Source organism: Erythranthe guttata, chromosome 9 (genome assembly GCF_056151865.1).
Source record: "Erythranthe guttata isolate IM_541 chromosome 9, IM_541, whole genome shotgun sequence".
NCBI lineage: Eukaryota > Viridiplantae > Streptophyta > Magnoliopsida > Lamiales > Phrymaceae > Erythranthe > Erythranthe guttata.
In genome coordinates this window covers 14392970-14405532 of record NC_142541.1, presented here as the reverse complement: position 1 = coordinate 14405532, position 12563 = coordinate 14392970, and the positions used below count along the sequence as shown (strand labels likewise).

At 37.9% G+C, this 12563-nt stretch overlaps 2 protein-coding genes and 1 pseudogene across 4 annotated transcripts; all 3 read right to left on the bottom strand.

Moving 5' to 3' along the window:
* Positions 1-3823: 3823 nt before the first annotated feature.
* On the bottom strand, positions 3824-5693 carry LOC105975499 (putative UPF0481 protein At3g02645). Its single transcript, XM_013000697.2, has one exon. The coding sequence runs from the start codon at positions 5595-5597 to the stop codon at positions 3837-3839; it is 1761 nt and encodes a 586-aa protein (XP_012856151.2). The 5' UTR covers positions 5598-5693; the 3' UTR covers positions 3824-3836.
* A 1233-nt stretch (positions 5694-6926) lies between these two features.
* On the bottom strand, positions 6927-9057 carry LOC105975741 (putative UPF0481 protein At3g02645 pseudogene; annotated as a pseudogene). The gene has a single exon (XR_016033482.1). The product of XR_016033482.1 is annotated as a putative UPF0481 protein At3g02645 pseudogene (transcript).
* A 720-nt stretch (positions 9058-9777) lies between these two features.
* Positions 9778-12544, bottom strand: LOC105975742 (Pentatricopeptide repeat (PPR) superfamily protein). Of its 2 annotated transcripts, none has more exons than XM_088823026.1 (3): positions 11049-12544; positions 10237-10352; positions 9778-10065 (listed from the first exon to the last, which is right to left on the bottom strand). In XM_088823026.1, exons 1-2 carry the CDS (start codon positions 12485-12487, stop codon positions 10322-10324), a joined length of 1470 nt encoding a protein of 489 aa, XP_088679152.1. In that variant the 5' UTR covers positions 12488-12544; the 3' UTR covers positions 9778-10065; positions 10237-10321. The 2 variants fall into 2 exon arrangements, with proteins under 2 accessions (XP_088679152.1, XP_088679151.1); XM_088823025.1 differs by having other exon boundaries at positions 9778-10068; positions 11049-12543.
* Between the last annotated feature and the right edge of the window lie 19 nt (positions 12545-12563).

The following is a 12563-nucleotide window of genomic DNA, read 5'->3' as shown; positions in this document are numbered from 1 at the left end:
GGTAAATTACAAAAACCACCCCAATCACCCTTCAACTATAAATCTTTTTACACGTCCACCTTTGCGGTTTCAAATTTCGTCGAATTTTAATTCGAGATTATATGGATTATTATCACTTTTGTACCCGTTTTATCCGATTCGAACTACACATTTTGAAGCAAGATGATCATTATAAGTGTTTTTAAGCTTGTATATATCAGATTGTGGTGCATCAGAAACTCTGTATTTTCACACAAAACGAGTACAAACAAGAGCACATTTCACGAAATCTAGATGATTATGTTGGATTTGACACCATAACGGTGGGGTGTAAGGAAAAAAATCATAGCTGAGGGGAAGTAGATGTAATTATCCAAACAATAGGGTTTTTTTGTAAATTGACAATACCTTGGGGGTGGTTGTAATTTACCCAATAAATTAAAGGGTTAAATACAAAAACACCCCTGTACTATGGAGTTTGTATCAAATACCCCCCCTGTACTACACATAAATACAAAAAACCCCCCCACATTACATTTTTTTCAAAATATGACGAAAATACCCCTACTCAAGCATTTATATATATATAAGGGTATGTTTGAGCCATTTTCAGTCAATTTTACGTGGAAAATTTTGGTATTTATATTTTTTTCTCCAAAACATCTAATTGCTTATATTTTTTTAATTTTATGATAAAAACCTTTTATTTTTGTCATTTTGAGTTTCTTCATTTTTTTTCTTAAATGTCTTCCGGTGGTTCAAACATCATAAGATTACAAACATCTTTACAATCCTATGATTGTTGAGAATTTGAACTGCCGGAAGAAAATAAAAGGTTTTATTGAGAAAAAAAAACTAAGTAATTTAATGTTTTGTAGAAAAAAAAATACAAATATCAAAATTTCCCAAGTAAAATTGACCGAAAATATTAAAAATATAGTGGAAAATGACTCAAACAAACCATTTAATTTATAGGCTAAGCAGGGGTATTTTCATCATATTTTGAAAAAAATGTAATGTGAGGGGGGTTTTGTATTTATGTGTAGTACATGGGGGTATTTGATACAAACTCCATAGTACAGGGGTGTTTTTGTATTTCACCCTAAATTAAATAAGGAAACAATTAAAAAAGGAAATCTATTTTTATTATTTAAATCAAATTTTATTATTCCAATTTGCGGGATTTGAAGTTAATAATAGAAAAAATAGTTTTTTAATTTTTATATATATTTTTTTTGAAATGTTTGCTATGAATTATTTTTGATTAAATTATTAGAGTTGTATTTCATTTAATTATTACTTATAGCATTATTTAAATGAATTAAATTGAATATTTCACGTCATGAGCTTTGAATTGGTGTTACAAGTAACGGCTAGCTAGCTGTCTATACAATAGAATATGTACTAATGGCAGAACGGCGTTAAATTTGCCTTCGGACGTTTTCCTTCACATTATCAAACTCCAAATTGCCATTTGACTAAAATTAGTGTTAAGTATGTTTTATGAAAATAAATTGGCATCACTCTATCATAATCAATCCATAGATTAATTACATTTATATATATAACATGGGACTCAAAATTCGCAACGCTCAAAATCGAGAAATTTATCTGAAATGCGATGGATCACTGCACTCGAGCTCCAAAGTCGACTATAAGTTTGTGATTGATTAAGCTTATAAGATGCTAAAAAGAGATTATGCATATTTTAGAGCTCATAAGCTCTTTGAAAGTGTTTCGTGATTTTTGTATAAAGATCTTAAAATTTCAAAAAAAAAAAAAAGCTGATTGAAAGTATTTAAGACCACGTTAACAATAGTTTATGGGTTTATTATCCAAACACTTTAAAAATTAATTAAAAAAATAAAACGTAACAGTTCATCAGCTCTTAAAACAACTTATAAAAAACATAAGAGTGTATCAACTATTTAGAATAAGCTTAGTCAAATAGACAATACATAATCGTCCAACCTCAATCTACAACATATAATTTAGTACTTGAAAATAACTAAATATGTAACCATATGCATTGATTTGAGTTTGACCATGTCAATTATGTATATATAGCAAAGGAAAGAAACCTATAGCAAATCATGATTAGGGGGGGCCCGAATTCAATAAAACATGGCAAAAGGTGACTAGGAGTCCCTTAATTAAGATTTAAGTTTTTTTTAGGGCTAATAAGTTGTTAGTTGTTACTATTTGAACAAATTTTGACTATTGAGTTGTTCGAGTTATTGTCATTAATGCAATGGTGAAGTATTCATGTAGACAAAATAATGTTCAATTTCTAATAATGTTTGCTAATGTTTTTTATATTCTTCCAATTATTCCTTAAAATGAAACTATATTTGTTGAACTTTTCAAAAGGATTTCCAAAACACTAATGAAACTTATAAGTTTTTTTCAAATATAGTTTGACCGTTATAGTATAAAAGAAAACATCCCCAATTAAAGTTGCTTTTCGAATTATGCATAAAAAAACACTTTAAACATGATTTGACTTCGACAATAAAATATTTATATTTTCAAAATAAAAATTAACATTACATTCTTACTGGACAAAAAAATTGCAAAATATATCTTTGCCAAAATAAAATGAAAATTATGGCCACCCCACGAGGCAAGGTCAAATATCGAAAAAATTCTTCTTGTTTTGGTAGTTACAATCACCCCTCAACTATGAATCTTTTTACACGTCCACCTTTATAATGACAAATTCAACAAAATCTTTTAGATTATGTGGAATGTTCTCTAATTTGTACTTGTTTTGGCAAAAATACAGTTTCTGATGCATCACAGTATGATATTCACAAGCCAATAGACACATCTTATCTTACGATCATCTTGTTTCAAAATGTGGAGCTCGAATGGGTAAAACGTGTACAAAATGGAGAGTATTCCACACAATTTAAAAGATTCCACAAAATTTGACACCACAAACTATAGACGTGTAAGAAAATTTATTGTTGAGTACATAATTGTAATTAACCAAACATAATTTTTTTTCTTCATAATTGAACCTTACTTCAAGAATGGACATAATTTAACCTTAAAATTCGGCCTAATGTGATACCAATTTCGAGGCCACAAATAAGGCTCGGAATAAAATAAAGGCCACAATTGTAAATTGCAAATAGCTGCGGCCCATAAAAAGTCATTGAATCCAAAAAGTATGGCCCGGTATTGATTTGGGTCCGGTTTTTTCTTCTTTCAACACAACATGATCTAATATACTACAGACAATATCATCATAGTATTATTGAATTTTATTTTAATATTTAAATACGTACAACAATAAAGAGAGAGAGATATATGAATATAAATTTACATCCCCAATTACAATCATAAATTACACATCTCCTCACTCACAAAAGAAAATAAGAAAATATTTCCCACAAATCCACATAATAACATGAAAACGCTATAAATCACGAACTATATAATAAAATAAAGGGTAAATTACAAAACCCCCCTTAACTTGGGTTAAATAACAACAAATACCCCCACCTAATCGTAATAACCAAAAAACCCCTAAGGTTTATTTCCGTCTCAAGCCAACCCTTCCGGTGTGACTTTTTACGGACTTTTTTATTTATTTAAGGGACTAGATTTTACACAATTTCAGATATTTTCTTTTATTTCTCACCTATTTACCGGAATGTATAGTAGACTGTACACATCTTCCGTTAACAAACTCGATCAACAGTTAATCCGATGGAAATTTTGGTTATTACGGATATGCCCAAAATAAGATAAAAACAGGGGAAACACACACACACACATACATACATATATATATATATATATATATATATATATATATATATATATATATATATATATATATATATATATTATTGTTGGGGCTCAAGAGCTTTGATGGGCAGAATTCTCCGGCAGCTATAAACCTGGCAAAATGCCTGCAAACTCATGAGAGCCAACAACATAATCGCTGCAAGAAAAGTTAGTATTCTCCAAGAATCAAACACATAATCTTTCATAAACTTCCCAAACTTAACCTTCCACCTCCCATTGTAATACTTGTTCACATCTCCAATCACCTTATCCAACGAGGGCACTTTCGTCAATTTCACTGACTTGCTCATCCCGTTCCACATCTCCGCCACCTCCTTCTCGCTCTTCAAGTGGTTCACTATGATCCCCTTCTCGCACAGAAACCTCGCGTCCGCGTCCGTGTCGATGATCCCATTCATTAGCTCCGTGTACCGCGTTAGTATCAACGGGCCCCGCGCACTGCAGGCCTCGTACGCGACTAGGTTCCTCAGGACAACCTCGGAGTTCACGTCTAGTTCGACGACGGGGAAGTAGAAAGTTAGCGTCTTCTCGTCGAAGCTGATGCTTGTGATGCCCTCGTCGGTCGGTTGGAATTGGACGCCGACTCCCGATAGTTGAGTGACGGACGGGATCGTGATCTCCTCCAGCAACGGTGGCTGCTGGAGTGCTCTGGTGCTGGAGCTCGATTCGCGTTCGTCGTCTTTTTTCTTGTCGTTTTCGTCGTCGTCCTTGTGGAAAACGGCAAACATGTGTTCGATCGGCTCTTTCATCATCTTGATGATTGGGATTTTGGTGAGAATTGTCCATGGCAATTTCACTACAAATTTGAGCGGTTTCGAGAAGATGACGCCCTTCACCCATCTTACGGGACCATCCGCTAAGGTCGAAAGAATCCGCCATAGCTCGTCAAGTAGCTGTCTCAAATGGCTCGGCTTCGAAAACGAGCTACTCTTCTCCACACCATCGATTTGATCACCATCTTCTTCTTCGCCATCTTCGATTACAATTATTTCTTCAGACGGCGAATCTTCCTCAAATGGTACGATGAAATGGTACAGGAAGTCCAGTAAGTGAGCATAGTCCTTCACTGGAACTTTCCGCGGGCCGGCGGGGGCGGCGGCGGCCCGCGCAGCCGTTCTGAATGGGGACATCTCTATGCTGAGCCCGTTCAGCATGGCGAGCAGAGCTTCGTCAGCCGAATCGAGAGACGAGTACTGCATCTCCAGCAACGCCCTCAGCACGAACAGCGGGATCTGATTCTCGAGCATGATTACGTCCCGGAGGATCGCGCTGTGGGCGGTTTTATTCGCCGACAGGGCGGTGAGGCGGGCGAGCCGCGACGGAGTTTTCATTAAGACATTTTTACAAACACCTTGCCGGACACCGCAGACCTGGAAAAACTCGAACAGGAAAGACACGTCGACGGCCATGATCCAAGCCAGAGCTTCGCAGCCGAAGGCCAACGGCCGGTGGTAGGCGGCGCGAATTCTGAGCTCGATTTTCATGAGATGGTCGACGAAATCTTGGAACTTGGCCTTCTGGAGATCGAGTTGGTTTCTTTTGGCGGCGGCGATTTTGTACCGCTCCATATCGTAAACCTCGGGGCGGAGGTGGTGGTAGGGGCCGACGGCGACTTGCTGTGGGATGTAAGAATTAGGGTCGGTCGCCATTAGAGCTTTGGGAACACCGAAGATTGTGACGGGGGTTTCGGTTTCTTGTTCGAGCTCTTCGTCTAGGGTTTTGCGGATCTGGTTGATCCATTCTTTTTCGTCGAAGTTTGAGCTTAAGCTTGTCAGCATGTTCTGTTCGAACAAGGACATGTTTTTTGTGTGTGTGTGTGTGTTAGTGTGTGTATGAAAGTGTGTAAGTAATTGTTTCCTGGTTTTTTGGGGAGATTTAAATAATATGGAAGTAAAGTGTGAAATGTTATTCTTGTTCACACAATAAAATATCTGAATTAGTAATGAAAAACATGTGTTTCAACATATGTTATTATTTTTTGATAATTGACATATGTTATTATTGAGTGATTGACAATGATGTCAAAGTATGATAGTGTTTGCCTCTTTTCTTTGTTAATGGCGTTGGTCCATTGTTGTCTTTGGGTCCAAATGTGAATCTTATGTCTATAAGATATTTCCTCTTTAGACGCCCGCTCTTTTTATGTACGAACAAATTACGAAAAAACCCATCTTATTTGAATAATTATAACCACCTCTCAACTATGGATTTTCGTACACGTTCATCATTGCGATGTCAAATTTAGTGGAATTTTCTAGATTGTATGGTAATGTTATCAATTTTGTACCCGTTTTACCTCATTCGAGTTCCACATTTTGAAGCAAGATGATCATAAGATGTAATTTTTGGCTTGTAAATATTAGATTGTAGTGCATCAAAACTGTATTTTTGCACAAAATGAGTACAAACTAGATAACATTCGCCAGAAACTAGAAGATTATGTTGAATACGACACCATAAGAGTGCACATGTAAGAAAATGTTGTAATTACCCAAACATGAGAGGGTTTTCCGTAATTTGACCATACCTCAAGAGGTGGTTGTAATTTAAATCATTTCAAATGAAAAATGTTATTTCGAAATTGAAAATTATGCAATCGGGATCGATAGAATTCGAAATTTGGGATCCAATTTCCACCCCTAGGCGAGCCATGGCTACTTACATGGTTTGGAAACCAGAATTAATCGATTGAGTCTTTAAAATATTCTTACCTATTTCAAGACCCTCAATTAAAAATCCTCCTTTTCTTTGTGAAAATGTTTTGTGGCAATAATTATGATAAACTCCTAAATATCTTACTTACTTGCAAAAGGAAATTATATGTTGGTGTATACACATTGAAATTAAATGTTACACTTAGTTATATACGATTCAAATTCACTAAGTGTAAATAACCAGGTATAGTATTTAACTCCCTATATACACACATGTGTATGATTGTATATAATCATTGCGTTCGAGATATAAAAATTAATGAAGCTAATAATTATATTTTTTTTCCCTTCAAATATATGATGTATGAATGGTCACGAGTTTTGACAATAATTCCAAGATACAAATAGCTCTTTCAAATTCAAGAGAGTCGCACAAAAACACTACAAATCTCGATCTAGACGGGGGAAAACATATTTCAACAAATTTTGACATATCGATCTTATTTAAATAACTGAAATCGGATACAAACACACAAAAATCATAACTTTATTACAAATTAAGGCTAGCTAGCACACATGAACACCCAAAAAACAGGACACAAAAAAAAAGGGGGAAAAACATAAAAAATCAAATGTCCCGCAAAGAGTGGCCTAGCAGTCGGAGCCAGATGGTAACACGAATACAACTTATATATCGCTTATACTCGTTTCATTGTTGGGGTTCGAGAGCTTTGATCGCCAGAATTCTCCGACAGCTATAAACTTGGCAAAACGCTTGCAAACTCATGAGAGCCAACAACATAATCGCGGCAAGAAACGTTAGAATCCTCCAAGAAGCAAACACGTAATCCTTCATGAACTTCCCGAACTTCACCTTCCACCTCCCGTTGTAATACTTGTTCACATCCCTAATTACCTTATCCAACGAGGGCACTTTCGTCAATCTAACCGACTTGCTCATCCCGTTCCACAGATCCGCCACCTCCTTTTCGCTCTTCAAGTGGTTCACAATGATCCCTCTCTCGCAGAGAAATCTCGCGTCCAGGTCCGTGTCGATGATCCCGTTCATTAGCTCCGTGTACCGCGTCAGTATCAACGGGCCCCGCACACTGGAAGCCTCGTACGCGACCAGGTTCCTCAGGACAACCTCGGAGTTCACGTCTAGTTTGATGACGGGGAAGTAGAAAGTAAGCGTCTTCTCGTCGAAGCTGATGCTTGCGATGCCTTCGTTCGTGGGCAAGAATTGGACTCCGACTTTGGATAGTTGCGTCACCGATGGGATAGTGATCTCCTCCAACAACGGGGGTTTGTGCAGTATGCTGCTGGTCAAGCTCGATTCAAGTTTGTCCTCGTTTTTCTTATCGTCGTCCTTGTTGAAAATCGCAAACATGTGCTCAATAGGCTCTTTCATCATCTTTATGATAGGGATTTTGGTGAGAATTGTCCATGGCAATTTCACAACGAATTTGAGAGGTTTCGAGAAGATGATGCGTTTGATCCATTGAACCGGCCCTTGTTTTAAGGTCGAAAGAATCCTCCATAGCTCATTGAGAAGTTGCCTCATGTGACTCGGCTTCGAAAACGAACCGCCTTTGATTGTATCCCCCTTCTCGTCTTCTTCTACCTCTTCTTCTTCGCCGTGGATTTCAATTATTTCGGACGACAAATTTTCTTTAAAGGGCACAATGAAATGGTACATAAAGTCCAGTAAATGAGCATACTCATTTACTGCGACTTTTTGCGGGCCCTCACCCGCCATTTTGAATGGGGACAACTCTCTGCCGACCCCGTTCAACATGGCGAGGAGGGTCTCGTCTGCTAAATCCAGAGACGAAAACTGAAACTCCAACAACATCCTCATCACGAACAACGGGATTTGATTCTCCATCATAACAATATCCCGCAGAATAGCACCATGGGCGGTTTTGTTCCCCGACAGGTCCACCAGGCGCGCCAGTCTCGAGGGCGTTTTCGTCAACACCTTATTGTAAACTCCCTCCTTAACACCACAAACCTGAAAAAACTCGAACAAGAAAGATACGTCGACGGCCATCATCCAGGCCAGGGCCTCGCAACCGAAGCCCAATGGCCTGTGATAGCTGGCCCGAATTCGGAGCTCGAATTTCATGAGATGGTCGATGAAATCTTGGAACCTGGATTTTTGGAGATCTCTTTGGTTCCTTTTCGCAGCCGCAACTTTGTACCTCTCCATGTCGTAGACTTCGGGCTTTAGATGGTGGTACGGGCCGATGGCCACTTGTTGCGGGATGTAGGAATTTGGATCGTACGCCATTAGAGCTTTCGGAACCCCGAAGATTGTGACGGGGGTTTCGGTCTCTTCTTCGAGCTCTTCGTCTAGCGTTTTGCGAATGTGGTTGATCCATTCTTTTTCGTCGAAGTTCGAGCTTAATCTCGTTAGCATGTTGAGTTCGAAGAAGGACATTTTTATTTTTTCTTTTCTTTTTGGGTGTAAAAAAATAAAACTATGTAAGAATGCTAGAAGAAGTGTAATTAATATACAAATGAAAGAGCCAACTTATTGAATAGAAAATACCATGTGTTTGGCATAATGTTATTATTGAAGAGTTAACAATGGCAGCAAAGTGTAATCAATGATGGGTTTTTTTCCCCTGCTTTAATTTATTCGGTGGTTCTTCGTTGTCATTGGGTCCAAATATCCTGAATTTTTTTTTTTAATATAAATATATATACGAATAGTTCACAAAATTCCATTTTTATTATAATTCTTCAAACAGCTGAGCTCACATGGGTAAGTATAAATTAATACAGTCCAGCATCATTTAGCTTGCTCACTTGTAACAGAAACATGATTGCAATAACATATTGGGTAAATTACACCTACACCCCTGCGGCACGCTAAAATAACTTGAAGGTCCATGTAGTATTGGTAATTACAGCCACACCCCTAAAAAAATTACCGGAGCCAAGATTTCGTGTCAGGGGACCGATATGCACTATATATTGTTTCCCCGCGGGGCTGTTAATGCTATCATAGACATAAAATTTTAAATTTTATATAAAATAATAAGGATTAAAAAAATGTTAGAAGAGTCGTGTCACACCCTAGTTCTCTATGTTGTCTCCAACACTGACTGAAACTAATAATCCGTTAGAACCCTAACGGAATAACTTATCCAATGCATTATTCCATTACTAGCGTTTCTAACAATGTTTCAGGGAGTGATTGTAATTACCGATACTAGAGAAACCTCAAAGTTATTTTAACATACTTTAGGGGTGTAAGTGTAATTTACCCTAACATATTTTATAACACTAATTTATCGACAGAAGGATAGGATCAAACTTTTAAAATTGGCTAACATAATCATTAATGACACACACATATTAAAAATTTAAAATACATAAACTAACAAAAAATTCAAAATTTAAAATTATAAATTCTACAGCTATTTGTACAGTCACAATCTTTCAGTAAGACAAAATAATCCATTACAATAAGATGGGATAGCCAGTCAAGACCTTTGTTATGGTGATGATGATATAACATTAGCAGGAGATGACCATTTTGCCCTTTTCGTTTAACGAGTAACGGCACACAGCTGAATCGGCGAGCCATTTTTCCCATTCTGTTCTGCTGAAATAAAATTTACAGAGGATCAAGATATATACATATACACATATACATATATAGAAATAATTTGCAAACACTTGACAAGTCGAAGATTTGAGTCATTAGTGTAGACGAATCCCGATAAACAAAATAATAACAAATAAAAAAAATCCCACAAATATAGCAACTTACTTTGTCACACCGACATTACCAATCTGCGTATGGTTGTGGATAAAATAATGCTCAAAGTAATGAGTCATTAAATTTCGTCTCATCGTCATCGACTGCGTGCGCCTGTATAACTGTGCCTGGTAATTCAAACAACAACAAACTGTAAATTAAAAAATTATATAAAAAAAAAGGTGTTAATAAACAAACGAAAAACAGCCAAGATTTGAATGAATGACAATAAGATGTTAGTCGTAGAACAAGATTTAGAAAACTTAATGCATAGTAGTTACTTTTCGAGGATGGCATTTGCACGGTAATTCGTGTAATAAAATTTACCTTGATTTTTTTTTTTTAATTTATAGAATGATACGATAATCTAAATTTGTCATTGTCGTCATCAGTGTGGCTAATGATAATAATAGGGAAAAATACAGTTTTCGTCCCTCATGATTGCACCGATTTCACATTTGGTCCCCCATGTTAAAAAAAAAAACACATTTGGTCCCTTATGTTTCAAAAATTCAACACTTTTAATCCTTTCCGTCAATTGTCAATTTTCCGTTAAAACTAACGGAATCAAGCATGTTCCATGACTACCTTAACCAACGGACTAACGGTAAATTGACGGAAATGACCAAAAGTGTTAAATTATTGGAAGATGAGGGACCAAATGTGTTTTTTGTGAACATGGAGGACCAAATGTGAAATTGATGCAAACTTGAGGGATGAAAACTGTAATTTCCCCGATAATAATACTATTAGATATATCTTGATTGATCAATCGAAAATTGGCATGCTTAGCTATACAAAAACCCGAGATACGAAAAACTTACACATTTTGCGATACTTCATCATCCGTTTTTTTCTGCAACTCAGCTCTCGGCTTAGCAGAAAGTCCTTTCGATAACATCTCTTCATCGTATCTTCTCGCAATATCGACCAAACCCTTTTGCAACAAAGCATCAATCAAAGCATTATACGCAGACTCGTCGGGGCTCAATCCGTGTTCTTCCATCTTTTTCCACACATCAATAACCGGCCGAAGAAAACCCCATCTCCCGAACTTCCTCATAAGCATTACATACGTGTCCATTCTCGGTTGGACCCCACTTTCCACCATCCTATCGAACATCTTCAGAATCTCTTTCGGCTTCTCTAAGCAAGTGAAGAAGCTGTGGTAAGTTATTACATCGGGCTCGCAGCCTTTCTTAGGCATTAGATCGAGCAGTTGGTGTGCCTCTCGATACCTCCCGTTCTGGCACAGCAGCTTCAAGATCGTGTTGAACGTGACCACGTTCGGCTCGCACCCCAGCTCGATCATCTCTTTGTAGAGGCTGACCGCCACGTCAGCGCCCTCGGAGATCCCGATCGCGCGGATAACCGTGTTGTACGCCACGACATCCAACCGAACGCCTTTCGTCTTCATCTCCTTGTAGAGCTTCACCGCCTTCCACGGCTTCCCGCTCTTGCATTGGATGTCCATGTATATCGAGTACGAGAACAGGTCCTTGGTCACGCCCCGTTTGTCCATCGCCTCCCAAAACTCCCTGCACTTGCTCCACCACTTCATCTTGAACCAACCGCGCAGAATCATGTTGTGAATCTTCGTACTCTCGACACTAAAACCGAACACATTGCCACAATCTACACCATCCCCATTCTTGCTCTTGAAGCAGAGCTCTTCGGCTTCGACGACGTGTTTGTACTCGCACAGAGCGTCGATTAGGTTCGATAAAGACGTTTCGTCACGCAAATTGTACTCGTCTAATCTATCGAAAATTTCGATTGCTTCTTCAACAAGATGAGCTGATACATAACGCTTGAATAAAATCCGAAATGTTGTGTGATCGGGTGAAGAACAAGGGTTCCTACTCATCCTCTCAATTAATTTCCAGGCAGCATCGAATTCGAAAAATTTACCGAGAATGTCGATTATCCGGTTCAGTGTTTGAGTTGTGTGTTGATAACCGGTCTGGGTTTCTGCCCAATTGAAAAACTCCAGCGCAAGCTTCCAGTCGTTGGCGTAACAATTTAGGGTTTCGAGAACTGTGTCGGGCTGAAAATCCGAACAGCTGAAATGGGTCGGAGCCGGAGCCGGAGCCGGAGCGGTGAAAAGGTCGGGTTTTGACTGGGTTTGAATGGGAGGTGACGTGGATTTTGGAGGGTTTCTGCGAGGGGCAGTGTGGTAATAAAGGAGAAATTGGAGGTGCGAGAGAAGAAGAGAGTGACGTAAGCGGAAATGGTGGATTTTGGAGTTGATTGAAGAAAGCATGATTTAGGGATTTCACTTTCGAAAAAATGTCTGCAACTCGTCTTCAAAAGCGAGGTTTTTGTTATTTACACTTTTC

Coding starts and splice junctions, on each gene's coding strand:
- LOC105975499 (XM_013000697.2), bottom strand. CDS start 5,597: ATGTCCTTGTTCGAACAGAACATGCTGACAAGCTTAAGCTCAAACTTC.
- LOC105975742 (XM_088823026.1), bottom strand. CDS start 12,487: ATGCTTTCTTCAATCAACTCCAAAATCCACCATTTCCGCTTACGTCAC. Junction 10,353..11,048: donor GATGAAGTATCGCAAAATGT/GTAAGTTTTTCG, acceptor TTGAATTACCAG/GCACAGTTATACAGGCGCAC.